The sequence below is a fragment of the Carex rostrata genome, chromosome 10, assembly GCF_964058835.1.
Source record: "Carex rostrata chromosome 10, lpCarRost1.2, whole genome shotgun sequence".
Taxonomy (NCBI): domain Eukaryota; kingdom Viridiplantae; phylum Streptophyta; class Magnoliopsida; order Poales; family Cyperaceae; genus Carex; species Carex rostrata.
In genome coordinates this window covers 6,802,538-6,830,428 of record NC_135927.1, presented here as the reverse complement: position 1 = coordinate 6,830,428, position 27,891 = coordinate 6,802,538, and the positions used below count along the sequence as shown (strand labels likewise).

Genomic DNA, 27,891 nt, shown 5'->3' with positions numbered 1-27,891 from the left:
ATTTAATTAATTTATTATTTATAATTTAATTTATTTATATTTTAAATTTAAGTAATTTATAATTTTAATTTCATTAATTTTTAATTTCATTAATTTATAATTTCAATTTCATTTATTTATAATTTAAATTTCATTTATTTGTAATTTAAATTTAGAAGTATTTAATTTGTAATTATTTAAATATGTAACTATTTAATTTGAAATTATTTAAATTCTGAATATTGTCATATTAATTGAAAAAAATAAAAAATGGTGCTGAATAAATTTAAAAGTTTTTTTAATTCTAAAATAATTTTATTAATTCTGAAATAATTTTGATTAATTCTGAAATGATTTAGAATTGTTTTAGGAACTTTTTGCTTTTCGGATTCCTTACGGAGCTCTGACAGTCAGATCGACAGTTTTCGATTGAGGTAATTTTATTTTCTTTATGTTATTTTTAATTTAATTTATAATTAATTACTTCATTCCATTTTTTTTTTATTTTTCATAATATTGTCCAGAAAATTTAGAATTGTTTACAACCTTCCAAAATGGTTTATAATAATTTAAAAAATTCCAATATAGTTTAGAATGTTGCCCTATTAATTTATGAAATTCCAAAATAGTGTAGAATAATTATTGAAAATTGTCTAGAATATTTTTACTAATGGCAACATAATTTTTAATTAATTATATGTTGTTATTTTTGAAATTGCCAGACCAATCGAATTTAAAAATGACAACTATTTGTGCGAAAATTTATACTGGAGGGGAAATCCAATATAATGATGACGGGGTCTATTACAGTACCCGAGCTAAATACTCATTACCGCTAACCGTGAACCACAATTTTGATTATCTTCAGAATGAGATTTATAAATTTGTTGGGTACAATGCTAGTCAAGCAAATCTGGAAATTCAAGCCAGGTTTAATATGTCCACTGATGGACAACGTGACTATCAATTAGTACCGGTAATGGACCAACAATCATTCGAAATGATTTTAGGAATTGTGTCGTCTTTTTCACAAAGGTTCAAGATTATGGAGTTATATGTAGAATTGGAACCGAACTGTACTAGTCAGATTCCTGAACCTCGATCCCGACCCAGTACCAGTCAGAATCCTGTGGAACCCGACCCAATACCAGTTAGATCCCGACCTAGCACCGGTCGGTACTCTGTGGATGTAAGAATGAGACCCGGACCCAGTACCGGTAGCAACTCTGTGGATCAACCAGTTATATCCCGACCCAGTAGCAGTCAGAATCATGTGGATCAAGACCCAATACCAGTTAGATCCCGACCTAGTACCGGTCGGCACTCTGTGGATATACCAATGAGATCCCGACCCAGTTCCAGTGCGGTCCGCAGACATGTACGCGATTATTCGCACGTACCTGTGGATGCAATTGATTCTGATAGTTTGGCGATTGGAGATGAGATGCTCTCCGGTGAGTCGTCGGGTTCCGATGATGATATCGGACAGCCCAATCAGTCACAACCACAGTCCCGTCAATCACAGTACCCGATTACTGGTCGGGAAAATATGAAACATCCGGTTGACAGTTTCAATGACATATCCGGTTTTCGGCCTGCGGATGTCGATTTTTTCGGCAGCTCAAAAAAAATGACAGATAATCCATTGGCTAAAGGTGTATTTTATGAGTCGAAAACGGCTCTAAAGATAGCAATCAATGAGTTTCATCTTGAAAATAATTGTGAGTGCAGGGTTATTAGGAGCGAACCTAAACGTTACGAGGTGGGGTGCAGAGATGCTTTTTGTAAATTTAAGGTGTCCGCAAAGCAGAACGGTCTTTCAGAATCTTGGATTATTACCAAACAAGCACTTCCCCATACGTGCACAGTATCGGCAACACGTACTGATCATTGTCAGCTTACAGCAGAGATGGTTGCCCTTGCGATTGATAAGATCATTAGAAGGGATGTGTGCTCTTCTATAAATCATATTCGAGATATCGTCATGATGAAATATGATAAGGTAACCCCCAAGTACAACAAATTATGGAGAGGCCGTGAGCTTGCTATTGCAAATCTATTTGGGAGTTGGGAGAACTCGTACAACTTGCTTATTCCACTATTGGAAGCCATCAAGAGAAACAATCCAGGAACTAAGTATTGTGTGATCTCGAAACCGATTGAGAAAGAAACTGATAGGCACTTCCACAGAGCGGCATGGGCATTTGGAGCGTGTATTGCAGCGATACCGTTCCTCAGACCAGTGATTAGTATCGATGCATGTTTCATGTCGGGACGGTACCAAGGTAGGCTGCTAATGGCATGTATGTACGATGCTGAAAACCAATTGCTTCCAGTGGCTTTTGCAATTGTGGAGAAAGAAAGCGCTGACAACTGGGGTTTTTTTATGAGATGGTTAAGGTTGGAAGTAATTGGAGATAATCGATTCTTTTGTGTCATATCGGATAGACATTTGGGAATTAAAGCCGTGTTTCAGGATCCAAATCTCGGATGGGATGAGTCTACCGATCAATGTGTGCATCGGTATTGCTCCCAACATGTTGCCGAAAATCTCTACAAGCACGTGGGCCGTAAGAGAGAGGTCAGCGACAGGTTCATAGCTGGAGTGAACAAATGCAAACCTAGGAGGTTGCAGGAGATGTTACAAGACTTTGAAATTGGTTGTCCGAAGGCTATCGACTACCTTAACAAGGTGGGTAAGAGGGACCCTAACGATGAAGACGAGCTTCCATGTCCAGAGAAGTTGTATAAAGTTTTGGACGGAGGCCACCGATGGGGGATAATGACAACAAATGAGTCAGAGTCACTGAACGCCGTGTTCAAAATTAGTCGGCGATTACCGGTTGCAGCGGTCGTGGAGGATACGTTCTATAAATTAAATAAATGGTTTTTTGAACGATGGAACAAAGCTCAAATGGCATGTCAGCATGGTCAGGTGTGGTCCGACAGGGTAACTAAGTTATTGCAAAAGCGTATCGGAAAAGGAAGGGACATGACTGTGATTCCTTATCGTGGAAGTCATGGGCTTTTTGAGGTCCTAGTTAAGGGTGAAAAAATTCCAGCAAGGCGTAATCAGCCGAGACTTGAGTATACTCGTAGGAATTTCGGGTATAGGGTTGTTGTTAAGGACAACAACAAGGTTGAATGTGAATGTCAGAAGCCTCAATTGACCGGCATACCTTGTTCTCATTTCATGGCCGTTGTCCGTGAAATGAGATATAATGAAAATTTATACGTCAACCCCTTGTACCGTATGTCAATAGTGGCACAGACATGAAGTGGACATTGGGAACCGAAAGGCAACCAATGTGAATGGCCTGTGTATGAGGGTCCGAAAATTAAACCTGAGTCAAGACTGATAAAAAAAGGAAGGAGACGGCACGACCGCATACCGATGGAAATGGACAGAATGCGAGGTCGGAGACTCGGACACCAGGGGCATCGTGAGACAATTGATCGAAATGCTGCAGGTATAACTGATCAACCAACTGTTGTTAAATTTTTTAACTAATTTCACAATCTAATGCGTGTTTATTGTTACATGTAGAGGAGGCAGCAAGACAGGCGCAAGCAGCGGCAGAGCAACCAGCAAGAACAAGTACAAACGTTTGGCGCACCATCGGACAACATTTCACTATGCGTCGTAGAAATTAACATGTGTGTTTTTTATTTGTATGTGGTGAGAACTATTTTATTATGTAATGTTTTTTTAATGTTGCTGATTATGAAATTGTAGACCACCAAGATGGACAGTAACAATCGAGAAAAGACCGAGGAAAAGAAAAAAATTTGTCAATTCTGTGGACGAGATGAAAATGACTGTCCGAGATGTGTGCAGATAAAGAAATATTTACGAGTTGAACTATCTGATGATGATTTTGTAGATAAAAAAGCCTGGCTAGCACGTCGTCTGGGGGAGATAAAAAAGTCTGGCTAGCATTGTTAAGTACGTTATTTTGTGAAGCATTTGTATGTGTTGAGACTTATTTTATTTGTATGTGTTGTACGTGTTGAGACTTATTTTATTTGTATGTGTTGTACGTGTTGAGACTTATTTTATTTGTATGTGTTGTACGTGTTGAGACTTATTTTATTTGTATGTGTTGAGAACTATTTTATTTTGTTAAGTTATAGGATATGGTTTCGATGCAACACACAGGACAAGATAAATCAAAAATAACAAAATATAACACAAATCTATAAATGAAAAATATACGACGAGTCCTACAAGATAATAATAAAGTCCTACAAGATAATAAAAAATAACAAGATATAACGCAAATAACAAGATAAAATCCATAAATCCTACTGGCGACGCTGTGCATGTACATGGTGGTCCGGATACTGCGAATGTGAGAAGCGAGAAGTGTCAACCCTAGCACGCTGTGAACGTCGCGGCTCGTCAGTGGGATCCACTGCATGTGGTGTCTGAGACGGATCCTCTGCCGGAGGTGGATAAGAAGACGACGCCCCAGGATCACCTGCATCATAAGAAGACGACGCCCCAGGATCACCGAATGCGTGGCCGGAGAATGGAGTCGGAGGCGCCTCCATATGAGCCATCATTGATTCATGCCTTGCCTGGTCAAATTGTATTTGCTCCATCTCGTTCGCCTGCTCCTGAGACAGTCCTTGATAGTAATGATAATCCGCTTGATCCTGAGACATCTGCATTTCATAAGAAAATTTTTATTACTTGTTGATTGTAAATTTCCTAACAAAATTACCTCAATTAAAGTATTACATACCGGGCCGAATTCATCGCCGAATAGTACATTCATCCATTCAGTGGCACTCATATCCTGCCTCTGCTCATGCATCTGCTCATGCGTCTGCTCACATGCCTGCTCATGAGTCTGCTCCTGACTCTGCTCATGCGCCTGCTCCTGCAATTCATACACAGTTTTTCTGAGCTATAAACTAAATTTTAAATCAGCTTGTAAGTTGAATTCATACCTGGCGCGCATTGCCACGTGATGATAGAGTATGCCCTGCGAACTCTCCCGGACGGATGTAATCCCTCCATTGTGAGCCATCATATAACCAGCCCGTCACTGGATCTGGGCCTTCGAATATCGGGCCTGGTGGCATCGGCTCCGTCCCCAAAGGATAAGAATCGTCAGATGGAATTTCCTCCCAATTGGGTGGAACCCCCGCCTCCTCCAGCATGGCAATAGCACGGTCTCCATAACCATTATCTCTGCAGAGGCACCAACCTAGTCTCATTTTGCCCTTGCCAATTGCACGGAGACCCTTCGTGAAAAATGCCCGTGTGCCATGTGCTAACTCTCCTATCCCACGCAAAGCCTGCACGTATATTCAGAGTATAATAGATCATATATAATAAATCAATCATAAAATTCAGAGTTAGAAATGTTTACATTTTGAACAAATGTCGATCCGCTGGGAATGTATCCAGACTTGGAGTGCTCGTCTCTTGGAACTGGAACATTACGATCCATCCCCACCACGTGCTGGCCAAACAGGTAGACGGATGCCATGCAGGTCTCCTGGTACCATTTACGATATCTTAGGAGGTCATTTATATCCCACGGACGACCTACTTCGTACACATGATCTGCATAATGTGTTGCATCGTTTACATGCCGACGGTGCACTTGCGCCCAGTTGGCATTTTTCTTTGAGCCCGATTTCAACCTGTTTACAAGGTTAGTAGAATAAATAAGTAAATAAGTAAATAAGTACTTTAAAATAAGTAAACCACATATGATTTGCGAATATTACTTGTGCAGCTCTTGGTGCTCGACTGGATCCTGGGGAAGCGGTGGCTCTATCTGTTGCCATCTTCCGAACTGTCGCATGCAGCGATCAGGATTGTGATGCTCAACAATCCAATAAAAAATAAGAGGACCGCGGTACAAGTAGAACGGCTGACAAATTTAGAGTTGCAATGTTAGGTACAAGTTATAAATGTGATGACATAAATGAAAGAAAGAATATGACTTTATTACAATGTACCTGGTCCGCCCGGGTTGTTCTCGAAAGGTTGTGGTAAACAGATGCATATGGCTGCCAATTGACCATGTTATCCGTCAGTTTCTGAATCTGGTCGCGAGGGATACCTGGACCGGAGGCTGCACCATGGGACGAGTTTTCCCAATTGTGTGGGCCTCTCCACATGTCAGCAAATGATGGATATGTATCTTCTGTTTCTGCGCCCCAATTCGGTTGAGATCCCGGTAACGGCCGGTGAATTTGAAATCGGGTCCACGACCAGTGTTGCAGAAGCATGGTGGGACCATGCATGCTTTTGCATGAAGGACTGGATGCGAGGCATAGATTTCTATATAAATAAGCGAGAACAGCTCCGCCCCAGTTGTACTTTCTCGACTCGTCCAAGTTTTCAATCATGCCGAGATACCACAGCGGTATTCCGTCCCCGCTACTGTCAGCAAACATGGTATTCCCTAGCATGTCGAGGAGAAATCCACGGACATACCTAACCGTCAATTTTAAAATGTGAGTACATTATTAAAAATATCAAATACGAATAAGGTTGTAAATAAAAAAATACTAACCATTTCAATTGTTTGTCGTTCGCATCTGTTGGTAATGTTTTGAAGCGCTCACGGACAGCTTTTTTGGCGATAAGCATGTCGTACGTATTAGTTCCCCTCTTCTTCATGAACCCCTTCACTTCATCATCTTTCACCCCCAGCAACTCATACAGTCGGCCTTGAAAACTCGCCGAGTCTGTAAATCCCGTTATCGGCTCCCCCGTAATAGGCAAACCCCAGAGACAACTCACATCCTCTAGAGAAACTGTAATATATTTGACTTGTCAGTAACGAATAAAAAAAAATTATTTAAATTAGTTAATACATGTCATCTCTCCGAATGGAAGATGAAAAGTGTGTGTCTCTGGACGCCACCGCTCGACAAGTCCATGAATGAGGGCCGCATCGAGGGCGATATCGGGCAATGTCGCGAGCTGATATAAGCCCATTCGAATTAAAAACGGTGCGTACCTCTCATTATACTCGCATTTGTGCCGATAATGTCTCACGGATAAAATTTCTGTACTCTACAATAAGAAAAAAATTAATTACAATATTTATTTGATTACTTACAGAGTTATGAAAAAAAAATAAGTAAATGTTTACCTCCTTAGACGCCTCAGATATCCTGTGATTACCGTGAACTATCCACAACAGGGGGCTAAATCTATGCTTAAGTACTGGGTCTACCATACTACAAAATTTGAACAATATTGTAAATCACCTTAAATTTTTTTCAAATTATTCTACACTATTTTGGTATTTTTCTAAATTATTGTACATCATTTTGGCATTTTCTAAATTAATCAGACAATATTCTAAACCATTAAAATGAACTCATTAATTACATTTTAAATTAAAATAAAAAAAATACAAATGTAAAAACCTGAATCGCAGATCCGATCGATCAGACAATCAGAGCTCCGAAAGGGACCCGAAAGGAAAAGAGATTCCTAAAAAAAATTTAAATTAATCGAACAATTTTCTACATTACTAAGATAATTTTCTACACCATTTGGTATTTTTTAAATTATTGTAAACTATTTTGATATTTTTTAAATTATTTTACACCATTTCGGTAATTTCTAAACAATTCTAGACTATTTCGGTATTTGCTAAATTATTCTACACCATTTGGTATTTTCTAAATTATTCTACACCATTTAGAAATTTTCTAAATTATTCTACACTATTTTGGTATTTTTCTAAATTATTATACATCATTTTGGTATTTTCTAAATTAATCAGAAAATATTCTAAACCATTAAAATGAACTCATTAATTACATTTTAAATTAAAATAAAAAATATTCAAATGTAAAAACCTGAATCGCAGATCCGATCGATCAGACAATCAGAGCTCCGAAAGGGACCCGAAAGGAAAATAGATTCCTAAAAAAAATTTAAATTAATCGAACAATTTTCTATATTACTAAGGTAATTTTCTACACCATTTGGTATTTTCTAAATTATTCTAGACTATGTTGGTATTTTTTAAATTATTCTACACCATTTCGGTAATTTCTAAACAATTCTAGACTATTTCGGTATTTTCTAAATTATTCTATACTATTTTGGTAGTTTCTAAGTTATTCTACACTATTTGGGTATTTTTCTAAGTTATTCTACACTTTTTCGGTATTTTTCTAAATTATTCTACACTATTTCGGTAATTTCTAAATTATTCTACACCATTTCGGTAATTTCTAAACAATTCTAGACTATTTCGGTATTTTCTAAATTATTCTAAACCATTTTGGTATTTTCTAAATTATTCTATACCATTCGGTATTTCCTAAATTATTTGGACATTATTTTAAACCATTCAAAATGAAATAAATTAAATAAATTAAATAAATTAAATAAATTAAATAAATTAAATAAATTAAATAAATTAAATAAATTAAATTAATTAAATTAATTAAATTAATTAAATAAAAAAAATTACCTTAAAAAACGGAGAGCTGATGGGTTGTGATGGGGATGGGGAGGACCAGCGGGACCATTGCATTTGTAGTGAGGCCATGTTTCCGTAAAAAATTTTTCCGAAAACAGGTATTTTCCGTAAAAAATTTTCACGGAAACAGGCTTCTTCCGTAAAAATTTTGCCCGGAAATAGCATGGTTCCGGAAAATTTTTTTCCGGAAATAACCTCTGTTTCCGGAAAAAAAAATTTCGGAAAGGGTATATTTCAAATTAGACTGCTGATGCGGTTAGTTTTTGAAATTTAAAATTAAATTTGGATATTAATAAAAAATTCGGAATAGATAGTGACAACACGGGACACGCAAGTCATGACACGTAACCGATACGCATGTTGTGTCGTAACTAAAGATTGGAATGGAATGGAAATAATTGTTAGTAGATTTATCAAATCCTTCTGCGAAAATTATTATCGAACAAATCTCAAATTAATTCCAATCAGCATTAAATAGAGCACCACTGTTGTTAAATAACTTTCTAATTTATTTGAATGTGGTTGTCAGTTGTTTTGTTTGTGATATAACATATTTGTTTGGATAGCAGTTTACTGTGCAACGGAAAAAGACAAAAGAGAAAATAAATAAATAAATAAGAGTAAAGATGTTAATATCCAAAAACTGGAAACAGAAACCGGTGATTTTATATAGCCGGTTACAAAAACCGGTGAATTTTTCACTGGTTTTGAAAGATTTACAATTGATTATTTTTTTACCAGAAAGTTGGCTTGTAACCGATAAAAAAAGTATCGATTTGAACTCTTTTTGAATTTCAGCGAATACATCATCAAAGGCTATTCCATATGTATATGTACTCGTAATTTACATCATCAAAATTTCAGTCATATGCATATTAATTAATTTAGATATTAATAAAAATTTCAGGCATATGCATATGTACTCGCAATTTACATCATCAAAGACTATTTCATTGTCGCCACCAAAAAAATCAACATATACTGATTGATTAAATTGTGTGCTTTTACCTATTGAAAGATTTACAACCGGTTATTTTTTTACCGAAAAGTTGGCTAGTAACCAGTGAAAAAAATATACCGGTTTGGACAATTTTCGAATTTCAGTAAATAGGTGAGTAGAATTTGAAATTAATCAATTATTTTGGATATTAATAAAAATTTCGGGCATATGCATATGTACTCGCAATTTACATCATCAAAGGCTATTCCATTGTCGCCACCGAAAAATCAACATATACTGATTGGTTAAATTGTGTGCTTTTACCTATTAAAAGATTTGCAACCGGTTATTTTTTTACCGAAAAGTTGGCTAGTAACTGGTGAAAAAAAAACCGATTTAGACACTTTTCCAATTTTAGCAAATAGACGTGTAGAATTTCAAATTAATTAATTAATTTTGGATATTAATAAAAATTTCAGGCATATGCATATGTACTCGCAATTTACATCATCAAAGGCTATTACATTGTCGCCACCGAAAAATTATCATATATTGATTGGTTAAATTGTGTGCTTTTACCTCTTGAAAGACATTTGCTTGGTACCTTAGAAACTTGTTGCAAAATCAAATGCCATGTTAAATGGACCTAGTATTTTTTGGATTAACCCAAGTTGTCTATATATGTATAATGGTTCCTGATTGTCTCCATCATGTGAGATCATGTGAGGTCAGTCTGTATAAAATATTTTTTTGAAAACTTGGTAGTAGCTACCAAAGTTCGTGAGCAGTCTGTATAAAATATTAATTGATTGATTTGATCCCATGAGGTAAAATCTGACTAGTTTTGCTTTTTTATTTATGGCAAATTAAATTCCCCTCGGCACATCCCTTTTATGGCATATATGCAAAACATGTTAGATAAAATGTTACATAGGCTTATAAAACCTGTCTAGTGAGGCTATGGTACTATGTCATGATTGGTTCATACTATGAATTAATATTTTGATTTTTATAGTTCAAATGATCAATTTAAAACGTTAAATATTATTTGTATATGAAAATATATTTGTATAATAAATTTTAGAGGAGGGATCAACTTACAACATTTGTAAGTTACATCATCTTACAACAATTCAGTTTTGCGATTTGGAAATCCAAATAGTTGATCCAAACCATTCAACATGATATATATATTAAAATGTACTTGGAGATCAAATTTTGCATTTTTTTTAATTTTTTACTATTTATTAAGTATTTTACAAAACTGCTATTTTTCAGTGGTCCAGATTTGTCTAAAAACAACAGTTTTGTAAAATACTTAATAAATAGTAACAAAAAAATAAAAAATGTAAAATTTGATCTACAATCACATTTTAATATAGAGATCATGCTGAACGGCTTGGATCGACTGTTTGGAGTTTGAGAATCACAAAACCAAATTGTTGTAAGATGTTATAACTTACAAATGTTATAAGTGGATATCTCCTCTAAATTTATATTATTATAGAAGTTTTTTTACTATTTCTTTAAGATAGATAGAAAATCATTATTTTTGAATAGTTTAGAATCTTAGATCAAGTGATTTTCTATCTATATCTAGAAAAATAGTAAAAAAAATATATATATAAAAATGTAAAATTTTATCTATAAGTACATTTTGACATGAATATTAAGTTGAACCTTATCAACTATTTAGACTTAAAAATGAAGATACTAATCCATAATACAGAACAATACAGAACAATATGCTCTATACATAGTATCATCTCACACAAGCCTGTCATATAAAATATCTGATGTCTCTCTTGTTTGTTCATCTTACAACTAGTCTCAGGATTTGTTTGTTTTAGTAACTGCAAGTTATATTATGTTTGGTTGAGTGTGATGTGTGCAGGGGCGGATTCAGGATTCTCATCAGGGGGGGGGGGGGGCAAAAAATTATCGAATCGGGTTTAAATCCATTAACTAATTGGGTACTTGATAAAAAAATAATACTTGGACTTATATTTTCTAATAATCTGACTTGTAATTTCTGATCGTCTAACTTATAATTCTAATTACCAATCATAATTTAAGAAAATTATTTTGATTTTAATCCTATATTTAACCTGAATTAGAAATTAAACATTCAGAAAGAGGCAAAAAAAATTTCAGGGAGGGGCAGAGTCGATCGAAATCGACAAATCACCACTAAAACTCAAAATCCAAGGAGGACGCCTGCCCCCCTCTGGTTCCACATGGGTCCGCCCCAGGATGTGTGATTCTAAATTCCCAACCAAAGGAAAAGGGAAAAGCAGATATAGTTCAGGAGTACCTCAATATATGATTTCAAACAAGAGATTAAATGGGTTTTTTTTTTGTTTAGTAATTGCAACAATATCTGATGATTTCATCTTACATCTGACAAATAAATTTAATTGATTGTTTTTTAAAGTTTTTATATAGTTCAGCTCTTTATGAATTATCACGTGTGTGCTTGTTAGCCTAGTAGTTAGACTTATACTTTGTTGTTGTAGAGACTTGTGTTCAAGCTCTGGTCATGTATTATATATTTTAAGTTTTAACTCCCACTATCACAATTTTATAGTTCGATCCTTGTACATAGGACAATTTTTTTTAATAAATCGTCCGTATGAATATATCTTAACGCAGATCAAACAACTCAGATTGGATAACAAATAAATTTGATCGGATATTCATCGGACACCCTTCTGGGTCCCCCAACCAGATAACTAACTGCACCAAAAGAAACATGCCAGTGCTTGACTGCTTGTGCTGATCAATCTGCACCAGCAGATTAGATCAGTTGAACTCTTCTGACAAAACCCATATATAAATGGTACAAAAAGCATGCAGATATGGGGTAACATGATTCAGCACATGAGCAGAGAATGGAGAGACTTCAAATGACAGCACTTAATAAACAGTTCGAAAAGTATATTCTTCCTTGGAGAAGCAACCAGAAAAGGAAATTAAAATGCTACAAGGGTTTGTGGGGCAGGAAATTAAGTTTGCCTTATATGGACCAATGGGTTGTGTTATGACAGAGAGAGATATTAAATGATTGGTTGGGAAATATTTAGATTGTCTTTAAAATTGGTGAAGATAATAAGTGATATATATATAGAACCGTCTGGATATACTTGTAGATCATCAACTGTTGCTTTCAATAATTTAATGCAAGAAACTTAATTCTGCTAATTTAATATTTTAAAGCGAAATAAATTGAAAAGCACAAAATTAATTTTAGTGTATTATTGGGTACACTCCCTCAGGAATATTTTTAATCTAAAACAAAAAGAAAATTGTACATGTTAAGGATAATTAATTACTTGAAAAAAGATAACAAAAAAAATCTACATAATATTATTTTATCTCAAATAATATTTTTGAGCAAGGCTTAGGTGATATGGATAGCATAAGGTCTTCTGTGTTATTACCTCAAAAATCTATCATATAAACTTCAAATGATGAATCCAAACCATTAAAATTGATGTACTTTGTTATTGACGCGATTACATGTCAAAATTATAAATTTTTGAGTTCATTGGTATAAAGTTAAGTAGTCAAAAAATGAATGTATTAAACGTAACTTAAAATTCATTATTTTTTTACCGCTTGATTTTATATCAACTGAACTAATTTTTTTTTATAAATTTGCCATTTAATAGCATCAATAACGAAATATATCAATTTTAACAGTTTGAATTTGTTTAAAATTTATACATTAGATTTTTAAAATAATAACATGGAAGGCCTTATGTTATTCATAGTATCTAAGCCTTACTCAATATTTTTCTTATATAGATTAGCAATGTTTGGAGATTTTACAAAAATCCAAACATCCCCATGTGATATGCTCTTGATCTTTTCCCCAAAAGGACAATTTGTACATTATCCCTATCTCTTCTTCTCAGTTCTTCTCTGTCACTCTTTTCTTTCCCTTTCTTTCTCTTTCTATGTTGCTTTCTCTTCTCAATTACTCTTTCTAAAATTCTGTTCATTCTCTGTTCTTTCATTCATCTCCTGCTTCCTTTTCATTTGCGTTCCATATCTCCAAGAAATACTAGCAACAAACATAAGTCTAAAATTGTGACAGCTTAATTTCAGTTTTCTTTTTTCTTGTATCGGTACTCTGCTCAGCACATTGACGTGCCGGATTTTAGCTTTTCCTGTTTGTTGGTATCGGTATCGGTATCAGTATCTCTTGCAACAAACATAAATTATATTTCCTTGAGTTCTTCTTTGGCTTATTTGTTTAATATCTGTAACAATGTGGGAGAGTGAGAGTGAGGCCCGGGGTAGAGAGAGAATGAGTTCATTGGAGATTGAACGGCATGACGGCCTGAAAAACGATGCTTTTGTGCGTCGTGATCAATCCTGGTATACGTTATATAAATATTATAATCATATTGTTTCTTCTTGTTCAAATCTTTCTATACTGTTATTTACATGTCACTGTAGCATAAGATGAATATACTGATACTCATTAGTTAGCGGTTCTTACGTTATGTGAAAGAATAATTTGAAAGATGAATTATTGAAAGTGTATTGTATGATTGATTGAGTTTAAATGCGGTTTTTAATCTTTAATTACAAGGTATGTATCAAGTGATATTCCTAGTGATTTGCTTATTAAAGTTGGAGGTATCAGCTTCCACCTTCACAAGGTATGGATTTAATTTTCTTCATTTAATAGCTACAACAAAGAAATCTATTTTTTTTTCCGTTTTTAATTTACTTAATAGTGGCATCATGAGGCTACCCAACTATATTATAAATCCTTAATCATTTCCTTTAAAGAAAAAATATTTTATGATTAAGTTACAAATTATATATGGATCGATCATAGATATACTGGAAAAAAATTTCGGCTATCCAATTCATTAATATTTAAAATTTATTTTGACGTATCCTCTTTTTTGTATAAAAAGCAGTAATATAAGCTTGTAAAATGGTAAATCCTCTTTTTGTTTTTTGATAAGAGATGCTAATTTTACAACTGAACTTCTTTCTTATGTCAAGTACCCATTACTTTCCCGGAGCGGCCGAATGAACCGGATCTTATACGAATCATCACGTGACTGCGACTTGACCGTGATCGAGTTAGACGATCTGCCAGGTGGGTCCGACTCATTCGAATTGGCAGCCAAATTCTGCTATGGCATTGCGGTTGACTTGACAGCAAGCAACATCTCAGGCCTCCGTTGTGCAGCGGAATATCTCGAAATGACAGAGGATTTGGAAGAAGGAAACCTGATTTTCAAAACGGAGGCGTTTCTAAGCTATGTCGTGTTGTCTTCTTGGAGGGATTCAATTATTGTGTTGAAGAGTTGCGAGGGATTGTCACCTTGGGCCGAGAACTTACAAATTGTAAGGAGATGCAGCGAGTCGATTGCATGGAAGGCTTGTGCTAATCCAAGAGGAATCCGGTGGGCCTACACGGGCCAACCCAGCCCAAAGTGGAACTCAGATTCTAAGGAATCGAGCCCGAGTCGGGGGCAGCCGGTTCCTCCAGACTGGTGGTTTGAGGATGTCTCCATCCTACGCATCGATCACTTTGTGCGGGTGAGTGACAAGTAATTCTCTGGTTAATATTTAAAACACAGTTCATATAACAGTGTGTAATAATACCACAATGCAAAATATGTGTGTGTTGGAATGTCCCGAAAATTGTTCTGATTTCTAAAGCATTTTTTTCCTTTTTTGCCAAAAATTCTGAAGCATTTTCTGTTTAACATGAGACATGGAGTACTTGATAATCTAAAACAAGGAAGAAAGGTTGATTTTGACACAAGTAGTTGCTATCAGTTGTTTGTCTCGTATCCCATTTGTTGAATGGCTGAGAAGTATTGAAATGATGATAACAGAGATGACAAGAACAGTTGATATAAATAATTGTATTATAATGGAGTGAGGCTATGGTACTATGCATAGCACACTTTGGTCCGTACTATGAATTTATATCTTCATTTTTAAAGTCCAACTAGTTGATCCAAACCGTTCATTATGATCTCCATATGAAAATTTACTTGGAGAGTAAATTTTACATTTTTAAGATAGGTACAAAATCATTACTTTCGGATGGTCCAGAATTTTTTATCAAACAATTTTTTACCTATTTAAAAATAGTAAACAATTTCTAAAAAATGTAGAATTTGGCATCCAAGCACATTTTCATATGGAGATCATGTTGAGCCGATCGGATCGACTATTTGGACTTTGAAAATGAAGATATGCATCTATAGTACGGATCAAAGTGAGCTATGCATAGTACCATAGCCTCACTCAATTAACTCTATACTGATGATCATCAGACTAAATCAAATTACCTTGTAACTATTGCAGGTAGTGACAGCAATCAAAGTGAAAGGATTGCGGTTCGAGCTTATAGGAGCAGCAATAATGCAATATGCATCGAAATGGCTGCCGGGTTTGCAAGACGGGTCATCTCATTCAATAGACGAGGGGTGGAACCAGGGATCAGGGTTGCATATGATCATTTCCGGTACTGGAAACAAGGACGATCTTTCCGGGAGTCAAATTCGAGAGCAGAGGATGGTGATTGAGAGTTTGATCAGTATAATTCCTCCACAAAAAGATTGTGTTTCCTGTAGCTTTTTACTGAGGCTTCTCAGGCTTGCTAACATGCTCAAGGTAACATGATTTGTAGGTTTGGTATCTTTTTATATACAAAATATTTTGTTTATGGTATTCCAAATTTATGCCACCAATTTTTATTTTTATTTTTGTCTTTTCCCCTGTTTAATTGGATGTACTTAATTAAAGGTAAAATTTTATTCAGATCCAAGAGCAAGAATTACAAAACTGCATGAAAATCAATCATAAATTGCATTATTGTCAATTATTTTTATCATGCAATCAACGATTTCATCAGTTTATAATATCAGATGGATTAGAAAAGATGTTCTGACTAATACTTAAGTTTTATTCCTAACTAATTATCATAAGAGGAAAAAAATTACTACAAAGGTCTAACAGAGAAAAATAACAGGAGGAACTTCAATTAACAAGTTCAGACTAGCTTGTCAGTAATTTGACTTTAATTTATCATTGGATTAAAAAAAGGTTGCACCGGCATTGGTGACGGAGTTGGAGAAACGTGTGGGGATGCAATTAGAGCAGGCAGCTTTACCCGACCTATTAATCCCATCATTCAACCGTGGGGACACGGCATATGACGTGGACCTCGTGCAGAGATTAGTCGAGCATTTTCTAGTGCAGGAGCAGATAGAACCAAGCAGCCCAAGCCGAGGGGACGCCCCACTTGACAGTGTAAGAATGTCATCATCTGGGTCCAATGCCAAGGCTAGAGTGGCACGCTTGATTGATAGCTATCTTACTGAGGTGTCGAGGGACCGAAATTTGTCTCTGACAAAGTTTCAGGTGCTTGCTGAAGCGTTGCCTGAATCTGCCCGGAGTTGCGATGACGGGTTGTACAGAGCAGTGGATTCTTATCTCAAGGTATGTAGATGCTTTTTTTACTTGAAATTTTGAACAATTTCAGGGACTAAAAACGAACAGAAAAACAATTTCAGGAACTAATATTTCAACACTATCTCAATTTTACTATTGGAAATTCCCCTCTATGCTTATTGATGATTAAGGTTGAAAAACAGAGTACAATTGCATGTCCATCTTTCAAATTAGCCCTGAATTTTATCTCTCATTTTGCAGTATTAAAATATTAATTGCCCAATATGTGGTTTTGCAGAAAATAAAAGAAAAAAATCATTCTTACTTTAAAAGTTCTTACTAGGCCATGGTCTTTCCATTGTATAATTTGTATTGGGCCTAAGACATAAATTTTTTAAATTTTGTAAATAAATTCTTGATTTTTAATTTAATTCAATCATAATAACCCTACATTTCAAATATTCTGAAGTATTATAATAGTTGGCCTTTACATCATATTGGATTACAAATTAAACTTGTTGAAATATCTTCTCATACCATTGTGCTTTACATGGCATAAATATTCTTCATAATACTATTATAAGTATTTCAAAATCATTTCATTGTTTAGGCACATCCAACTTTGACTGAGCATGAACGGAAACGGTTGTGCCGGGTGATGGATTGCCAGAAGCTCTCTATCGACGCTTGCATGCATGCTGCTCAGAACGAGCGTCTTCCCCTTCGCGTAGTCGTTCAGGTCCTCTTTTTCATTTTTTCCCTATTATTTTCACATATTCTTAAGGTCTCTTGCACTCTACTTTAAATAATTAAGAACTTTAGCACCAGCCAAAGAAGTTGTCAGTTTGTTTCAGAATTTCAGCAATTTTAAATTAGATTTAGGGTATTTGCAAAAGAGTAGTCTTTGATTTAACACAAAATTTGTCAATATTAAGTAATTTGTATATAACAACCTTTATTACTAATGCAAATTAGGAAAATAACATAAATTTGGAATAGTTTGCTTTATTCAGATGAGTGAGGCTATGGTAATATGCATATTACGGATCGACCCATACTATGGATCCATATCTTTATTTTCAAAGTTCAATCAGTCAATCCGAACCATTGAAAGATAATATTTATATGAAAATGTACTTGTAAACCAAATTTTATATTTTTTAGAAATTTTTAACTATTTTTTTAGATAGATAGAAAGTCGCTGCTTTTGGATGGTCCAGAATTTTCAAATCAAATGATTTTCTACCTTCTGAAAAGATAGTAAAAAAATTCTGAAATCTATAAAATTTGGCATTTTCATATGAAGATCATATTGAAAGGTTCAGATCGACTATTTGAACTTTATAAATGGAGATACGAGTCCATAGTGTAGCCTCACTCTTTTCGGATTGTGTAAATTTTAAAAAAGGTTTCCAAGTTGTTTTTATCTAAGAAAAGACCAAGGAACTCTATCACTAAATTAATAGAATACCTAGTATAGGTGCTTTTCTGTGAGCAAGCGAAGATCAGTACTGCTCTAGCCAACTCCAACTCCACTTTCAAGCAACCAGGGGAACCATCCCACTTCTCGCAACTCAACTTCCCAAATCCAACCCGACGCCAATTGTTGGAAGGCACCCCACAATCCTTTCAGGTATGTTGGGTTCATTCCATCGGGTTGAGATCACATGATTGATCACAACTGCACTTATGCATAAACTGCGTATACATCAATAAACAACAGTATTTTAAACACCTTTGTTTATTAAAAAATGTGAGTCTTCTAATTGGTTGGTTTTCGAGGGCAAATCAGTCATTTATCAAATGTTACCGTGTATGTGTCAGAAGTAGATAATGACCCATTTGCCCTTGAAAACCAACCAATTAGAAGTCTCACATTTTTCTTAAGCATGCTACATATTTTTTATTTTCCTTAATAAAGGGTCAAATGGGTACTTTATATATTTAAAATGAGTTTTAATAGAAACAGCAATAAAATAGATAAATTTTTGTGTTTTTTGAAATTTAGTAGGGTAAATATGATATTATGAATTTTATTGGGGGAAATACATAATTTTCAAGTTTTTGAACAGTATACATGAAATTCCCCCCTTTTTAAAAAGGTTGAAGTTATACTGGTAATTAATAGGTAACGTTTGTCAATGAAATATACCAGAATTTATGGGACAACTAATAGAAAATATATGATGTTGTTTACTGACAAATACAAAAACCAGATACTTAATTATCCACAGTTACTGGTCTAGATAAAAGATATTGCCTATATTTTCTCACTATCTTTCCAAGTATATATGAATAACGTACCATCGATCATGCGGTGATTTCAGGAGGGCTGGGTCACAGCAAAAAAAGACATAAACACCCTTAAATTTGAGCTCGAAAGCATGAAGGCCAAGTACTTGGAGTTGCAAACTGACATGGATACATTGCAAAAACAGTTCGAGAAAATGACTTCCGGGAGTTCAGGTTCCAGCAACAGCAAATCCGGTAAACCGCAGACAGGATCAACTTGGACCAGCGGGTGGCGTAAGCTGAGCAAACTTACTAAGATAAATAATGCTGAAGGACAAGATTTGGCTGGGGCCCACGGGACGGGACCATCAGAGCAAGGGAGGAAGGGCCCGAGGAGGTGGAGGAACTCTATATCTTGAGAGATATTAACCAATTACCTTATGATTTAAAGGTGGTTAAAAAGTAATATGGATATGGCCTCTTGAAATTTATTCTTAGTACTAGAAAAAAATATATGGATTGTTTTATTTCATTTAGGATTCCTTGATTTGAAATTAGGTATCAGGTGGTGAGGATAATTTAGACTTTTTTGGAACTTCATGGTTGCAAGGACTATGAACTAGCTAGAAGTGAGTGAGTGTGTGTGTGTGTGTGTGTGTGTGTGAATGCCTTGAAACATTATTATTGTTTTTTTAACTTGTGATTGTATGATAATTTATGTTTCTGGTGGTGCCTTAAATATTATTTTGGAAGAGAGAAGAATTGAACAAGTGATCTTTATTTTGTCTGGAAAAAAAAAATCAGGGAACACATTTTTGGGGCAACAAAATATGAAAATAATACTAGCTACATCTTCTATTAATCTGAACTCCTGTTTGATTTTGAATGTAAAAATTGCAATGCAACTGATCAGAAATTATAATATTATATATTACCTAACCCATATTCTCCGAGATAACAAAATATTTCTGTTTATACCCGGGCCATCCGATCAGAATCTGAACCAATCCGACTTGAGGTGGATGCACAGAGTCCTTTAAATATTTGTGCGGATTCTGATCGGACGTCCCGGATCTAAACAGAAATAAAGAAATATTATGTTACCTTGGGTGATATGAATTTGAATGGTAGTAGTAGGGGTGTTCAAACCGTTCGGTTTTATCGGTTTTGGACCGAACCAAATTAGTTCGGTTTAAACGGTTCGGTTATTTTGGTTTATTGGATCGGTTCGGTTGGCTTTTCAAAATCGAATTATAACTTCGGTTCGGTTCGGTTTGAAAATTCTCAAAACCGAAATAACCGAACCGACCGAACTTTCATATAATATGAATTTGATCGGAATCACCCCGGTTTATTTTTTAATACTCCGGTTTATTTCTTAATCAATTGCTTTAAATACTTGGTTTATTTCTAAATATTTTAGTTTATTTCTTAATACTCCGGTTTATTTCTTAATATACTTCGGTTTATTATAAATCAATTGTTTTAAATAAAAAAAATTAATATATTTCGATTTAAACCGAACAAACCGAAATAAAACTTCAGTTCGGTTGCAATGCTAATTCGGTTCGGTTCGGTTCTATTTTTAAAACTGAATTATAACTTTGGTTTGCCAAGTTCGGTTCGGTGAACCGGTTTCAACTGAACCGAACAGATGAACACCCCTAGGTAGTAGAACCCATTATTATTATTGGGTCTTTGGGCCTGATTTAGAATGCATATGATTTTTGTAAATTAATACAATGATGTCCTTATTTGTAAATTATTTTATAATGGACCTTCAGCCCATAAAACCTATAACTTGTGAAAGAGGGCTATGACTACCCAAATATGTCCATAAATTTTTCATCTGATAAGAAAAAGAAACTATGAACAATTTGATCTATTATGAATTTATGATGAATAATCTTTTATACATTTTGAGAATGGGAAGAGAGTTAGTAATAATTACAATACTAAACTATAATATAATTGAGAATTAATGCTATAAATTGCAAATTCTCAGCAGGTGCATGCCATCTACTCCTAAAGAGTTGCTGAATTAGAAAAAAAAAAGGAAATAACAAAATTATATCATCATATATCAGTAATATATCCAGTTAAAAATTGTAAATACAGCGAGAGAAAACATTAAAATAACAATAGTAATATTATTATTATATGAGTGGAACTAAGGTGTTCTTAAGTTCAAACGATTAATTCAAACCGTTGAAATCTATCTAATTTGTATAGAGTCGTAGTATCTTTTTTGTTATTGAACAAAATTTCAATTATATTTAAATGCAATGTGAGGTGAGGCATTAGCTTATTAAGCTAATGGGCTTCAATCATTGCGTTGGTAACCTTTCAAGCTGATGAAATAAGTAATCAGACAGGGGCCCATGCATAACAGGAAGGATTCTCTCTTGGCGTGTCAATCGCTGAATAGCTGTCAGCAAATGTCTTTGATTTTTTTTTTTTTTTTTTTTTTTTTTTTTGGAGTTGGTAGATGTCATCAGATGATGATCTTCCTATGAACAGCTATTCTTAAATCTTACCTAACGCCATTAATTAAACATTGACATAATACTTACCTCGTACATGACAACTTTAATTCTTTCGTATGTACCAATTCGGATCCGAATATGAGATCAGTGAACAGTGACTCTCAAATCCTTGTAATTTGAATCTAGTTGTTGAATTGTTTCGAGAAAAAAAATTTGATGGTAGAATTCAGAATTACAGAGATTTCAGGAAGTACTGTTCACTAGATTCGAGATTGCAGCAAATTTATTTTCAACCAATTCACACACGTCTATTGCACCAATTCACATATGTCGAAGCACACTTAATTGAAGACATTGTAACTTTGGAGATAATATTTTCTCCTTTATAAATCAATTTCTTCCCCTTGATCCTCCTCCTTTCTGTTACATAAATATATGATAAAATATCTCTTTTGTGAAACATTAATAGGCACAAAGAGGACCAATTTATATAGGGGCCAACCCAGAATTTTGATCAAGCATAAGCATAATAGAGAAATTTGAGATTAAATGGTTGAATAATGTAATGTATTGTAATTTAATTTTATAAGTGAGAGTGAAAATATTGGTGAATTCTAAACTTACAAATTTTAATTAAAAAAATTCAAAATTTCAATTTATTGACGGGTTATTCTCCTTTTTTTTCAATTTACGGAGAAAATTACTAATTACGTCCGCCACTAATTACATAACTAGTGGAATATATTCTATTTAGTGTGTGATAATATATTTTAGTTACTAATTCTTTACATTATTTCTCATTAGTTGGTGCACAAACATCAGATTTTTGTAATTTGGATAATCTAATTACTTCTATTAAGAGATCCAATTACACTCTTTTTTAGTGATGCCGGATTACACTCTGTATTTTGAAAGTCCAAGCAATCGATCCAAACCGTTTAACATGATGGATATGTTAAAATGTGCTTGCAAATCAAATTTTACATTTTTTTGAATTTTTTTACTATTTATTAAGATGGGTACAAAAATTTAATGGTTTGAATATAGCGATTTTGTTAAATACTTAATAAATAGTAAAAAAAAATTCAAAAAAAAAATATAAAATTTGATCTGCAAGCACATTTTAGTATATTCATTATATTAAACGGTTTGAATCGACTATTTGAACTTTGAAAACTTTGAAAATCGAGAATGCAATTCGGTGTCGCCAAAATAGATGTAATTGGTTCCCTCCTCATCTTATAATTGCTTTAACTTCATAGTACAAATTTGGTCAAGAAAGCGGGGAATCAAATATCTGTTCATATCGTTAAGAATGATATTTTCTTTAGTTGTACACAAAAGCGGAGTCAAATTTTCAAACTATATATAATTTTCCATATTCCCTTATTCCATCGGCCACTAATTGTAGCGAAAATAATTGGATGGTTACTGTGAAATTGAATTGTTTGTTTTATATTAGACGCTTCCTAAAATTAAATTCAACCCTAACAACTAAGGTTTTAATTGTATTATAAGACTTATTTTGCGCCATGCAATTTTAAAATAAATAAATAGCCCACATAATACATCTAAGGAATTCCAAACAACTGGAGAGGTGCTGTATGGTTGTACAATGGAGAGGTTGTGAACTTGGATATGATACCTCGGTAGTGGAGTAATTACTATTTCTGAGCACGAGTCCAAAATTATTGAATTGACCATTGGGTCCCACAAAAAGAAATGCAACCGAATAACCAATGACTAATAGGCAGTAGGCAATTGGACCAGGTTTTAACAGGAATCTTTTGGTACACTTTTTCTAGAGCTTCATCAACTGTCATTGCTTTTTCAATTTTTTTCCTTTCTTTTTCCAATTCCCTTGCAATTACAGCCGAAATTTTTATTAATTCCATTTCAAAACAAAACACCACTAAATTTGAGGAATTCAAAAAATATCAAGGCCTCTAATTCAATCTGCGACTCCATTTTTGAGGGGCGCAGATTGAATTAGAGGCTCCCAAAAAAAAATCTAAATATCAGTATATTACAGAGCATTTTTGAATTTTTGGGGTGTCTCCAATTCAATCTGCGCCCCCTCCAAAAATAGAGCCGCATATTGAACAAGCGGCCCTGTATTTTTCGAATTCCCCATAATTTACAGCAGTGTTAATAAAAAAATTTCGACAATTACAGTCAGTTACTCAAACAAAAAAAAATGCCAATTTTTATCAGTACCATTAAAAAAAAAAACCTATAGTATACTTATATAAAAAAACGGAGTGAAAAGGCAAGCCAACATTGCTAGCGTGCCTGAAAAATAAAAATTACTGATATTGAGTGCGTATCCTCTGAGATATCTCATATTTTGCGTGACCGACGTGTCCGATGCCTATTCGGGGGTGATGTGGGGGCCAGTATTATTTGAGCTTTGTGATTCGCACAGAACGTATTGCAACGGTTGAGATTTTCGAAAAAGTCACGCAAAATATGAGATATCTCAGAGGATGCGAATTCCTGATTATTGGCACATATTATAGACAGTTTTAATCAGACACACCAGCAATGTTAGCATGTCTCTTGCGTCCAGGTAAGAATAATAAGAGGGACCTACATTCCACCACAGACTGAATTTGTCTGTATTCTGATCATAAATATAAGTCCGGATCTAAACATAAATATTTTGTTACCTCAGAGGATATCAACTCATAATATATAGCATACTAAATAATTTATAAAAGCAACTATTTATCTTAGAATGAGGTCTAAATTATCTGTAAATCCAGCAATCTAAAGAAACTCTTTTAATCATATAGGCTCCATTGCTCCAATCTTGGTTGTTGTTTTTTTTTTTTCAAAATAAAGCTTAATATTAGAGAAAAAGTTTTTTTTTAATATTCTTAAATGAAGAGAGAAAGCATATTCTTGGTTCAAAAAAAATATTTAAAAGTATATATTCATCTTTAATTATTCACGGAATTAATGACATTTGTCTCCTCCTAGCTGAAAATTGAAATATTTCTTTTCGTGTGATTTCTTTTCAGAAAACTTAAAAAAAAAAAAAATTATAATAAATCGCACAACAACAAAAATGGTTCGTAATTCTTTTAGGTAGTGTAATGCAGAGAACTTAAAATTTTATGCCATATTCTAAAATTATATTCCATTCTTATCCTTATTCTGGCACCAATCCATGTTTATGAAAATTAAAATTCTTAGAATAAAGGTACTGAACTTATCTCTAGTTCCAGCAATTTGAAGAAACTACTCTTTGATCATCAAACACAGGGTCCATTGCTCCAATCTTTTTTGTTTCCCAAAAGAAATCTTAATATTTCAGATAAGAGAATTTTGTTTTTTAGACTATCTTGATTCTGAAATGAAGCTTGGTTTAAAAATAAATAAATAAGTACACATACATCTCAATTATGTATAAAGACAATTGTGTTTGATTGCAATTCTAAATATCAATCTTATAATAATTTTAATTACATAATTTATATGACATTTTCTATTCTTAATGTATAGATTAGAACAATTTTATCAGTTTACTAATATATAAAAATAAAAAATAAACATACAAAACTAAAATAAAATAGAATAACAAATATATCATGTATAAACAAATATATAACTCAAGTGCCTCTATTTTTGAAAGAAAAATTAGCTAATAACCATGTACAATTAAATAATCGTAATTCATAAATATTTCAAATATTATACTATAAACATTCATGGTATTCTGATATTTCATCCTAAAAATTGAACATTAAATAATAAAATGTACATCCACTTCCTATAGAACTTGTACTATTTATAACAAACCATAAGTTTGAAACTTCCTATAATTATAGTATATTATTACCAAAACAATTTTAATTCAGGTCAATATATATATTAGTAACATTAAATTTACATGTAAATTGGGAATGGTGCATCTCAGAAAATATAATAAATCTGCAGACAAGAATGCAGGAGTGCATGCACTAGTAGTCAAAGGAGACTGACAGAAGCTGAATCATAACAGGTGTGAGGGGATGGCAATTAACCAATAACCAGTCTCTCTGTGCTGACATAGAGGTTAAAAGACAAGCATGTAGGTCGGAAGTGTACCAGACCAAAAAAAAAAAAAAAAATTTAGAAATTAATTAAAAAAAATTACTTTGAAAGTAATGGTTCGGTCTTATTGGAGTATATATTATGATCAAATCAATAGTTCGGTCTCGATAATTTCCATAAATTGCAGCAGTATGTATTTGTCATAGAAAATTTAAAAATTATTGGGACCGAATCATTAACTCAGTTCTAAATAGGGACTGTAAAATCCACAGACCGTCTCCTGTCCTTTTTTTTTTTTTTTTTGTCTTCCATCTAAAGATGTATTGACAAGAGACCAATAAAACCGAACTATGTGATAAATTGTAAAAATTAGTTCTCTTTCATCTGTTTATCGAGGAAAAAATATAATCTATATTGACAAGTTGATTTTTTAATCTCCAAAAGTAAAAAAACTTGCTCTGTGCTGACGAGGTTAAAATAAAATCATATATGTTGGAGGTGTGCTAAAAGGCTATATTATATTCATGCAACAACATCTCTGATGGATGTAGATCTTGTCAATTAAGTTGATAATGGTTGACGACTTTGATTTATCAGAGTATCTATTGTTATCAAATTAATGGTTCAGTCTCAGTAGTTTTTGTAAGTTACAGCGTGATTTTGTTACTCAAAGTTCGAAAATGACTGATACCGAATTATTAATTCGGTCATAATATATAGAAGCTGTGAAATCCGCAAACCCTCTCCCCTCATTGCTTTTCTCTTTTTCATCTGCTGTAAAATTAAGTTGATTTTATCTATTTATTGAGAAAGAATATAATTTATCTTGACAAGTTAATTTTATAATTTCTAAAAGTAAAAAAAAAATGCTCAGTACTGACGGAGAGGTTAAAAGACAAAACATGTCGGTCGGTGGTGTACTGAATACTGACAGGCCAGATTCATGCAACAGCATCTCTGCTATTCGCTGTAGATCTTGCCAATTAAAATGTATCACCTTCTTTTCTCTAAAAGCTAAAGACTTTTGAGTTCTGGTTCTGTTTTCTTTTGAGTACTGTTTCAGTTAGCCTAGGGATATTTGTGGGCATAAAAAGAAATATAGTACTGTTTGGAACAAAACCCCTTTTAGGTTCCCACAATGGTACAATTAATAAGAGATTGTGGGTGTGTGTGTGTGTGGAGAAAACTGTACTCATTTCATTTTACATAAGAGGAGATTTCCAATATATATATATATATATTTATCTTATTATGCATCATATTTTATATTTATATTTTTAAAATCTAGATTACCGATCTGAATCGCTCAACATGATATTTATATTAAAATATGCTTGGAGATGAAATTTTATAATTTTTGAAAAAAATTTCCTATCTTTAATGATAGGTATAAAATCACTGTTTTTAGACGGTTCAAAAATAGTGATTTTGTATCTATCTTAAAAAATAGTAAACAATTTCTAAAAAATATAAAATTTGGTCTCCAAGCATATTTTAGAATATATATCATGTTGAGCGGTTTGAATCGGTACTTTGAACTTTGAAAACAATGATATAAAACATGATACATGATGAGGTATGAACCTCATTGAAACCCTCCTCTTTATATATATAATACCATTTTTATTAGCATCATATGAGTGTCAATTTCAAGAAAAATAATAATTTGACAGATGAATTGAATTAATTTGTTGCATGTTGGGTTAGTTTTCTTTTTCCCTTTTTACGGTCTTCACTGTAAAAAATTTGGAAAAAATTATAGGTAAGACACAAAAACAAAATGCATGCCCATGTAAAAAAACCTATGTTTTGAGTTGCCTGAAAATTACATTTAAATTAAATGGTTTACAGTTTAAATTTATCTGATGAATTCAAATTATTAATCCTATTTTCCTTCAGGAGCGAATGTGTCCTAATAAAACTTGTAAATCAAAATACAGGTCAAAAGAGGAATGTATTAAAAATTATTGGCTGTATGTTTGGACCGTTAAGAATAGCATGGAATTAGCATTGTTTTTGAATTAGTGACTATTTTTCTCAACTATTCTGCGTTTGGATCACTCTAAGAATTAGAGGTGTCAATGGGTACAATACGGGTAGGGTGGAACATTTTCACACCCATACCCACTAAGAATTGACCTTACTCATACCCTACCTATACCCGTTCAGAATTTGCCTTATCCTACCCTACCAATATCCGTTAAAATTAGCGAGTAACGAAACAATAGTGGGCGAATAACAAATAATACAAATATAATAATTTTATTAATTTTTCAAATAAACCATCAAAACTTACCATATCATA

The 27,891-nt window shown here is 33.5% G+C and overlaps 1 protein-coding gene across 1 annotated transcript; it reads left to right on the top strand.

The window, feature by feature from the left end:
* Positions 1–13,290: 13,290 nt before the first annotated feature.
* Positions 13,291–19,832, top strand: NPH3 (Phototropic-responsive NPH3 family protein). The gene is made up of 8 exons (XM_078309793.1): positions 13,291–13,776; positions 13,994–14,063; positions 14,419–14,961; positions 15,742–16,050; positions 16,483–16,878; positions 17,441–17,569; positions 18,311–18,463; positions 19,158–19,832. Exons 1-8 carry the CDS (start codon positions 13,667–13,669, stop codon positions 19,479–19,481), a joined length of 2,034 nt encoding a protein of 677 aa, XP_078165919.1. The 5' UTR covers positions 13,291–13,666; the 3' UTR covers positions 19,482–19,832.
* The last annotated feature ends 8,059 nt before the right edge of the window (positions 19,833–27,891 follow it).

Coding starts and splice junctions, on each gene's coding strand:
- NPH3 (XM_078309793.1), top strand. CDS start 13,667: ATGTGGGAGAGTGAGAGTGAGGCCCGGGGTAGAGAGAGAATGAGTTCA. Junction 14,064..14,418: donor TCAGCTTCCACCTTCACAAG/GTATGGATTTAA, acceptor TCTTATGTCAAG/TACCCATTACTTTCCCGGAG. Junction 16,879..17,440: donor CAGTGGATTCTTATCTCAAG/GTATGTAGATGC, acceptor TTCATTGTTTAG/GCACATCCAACTTTGACTGA.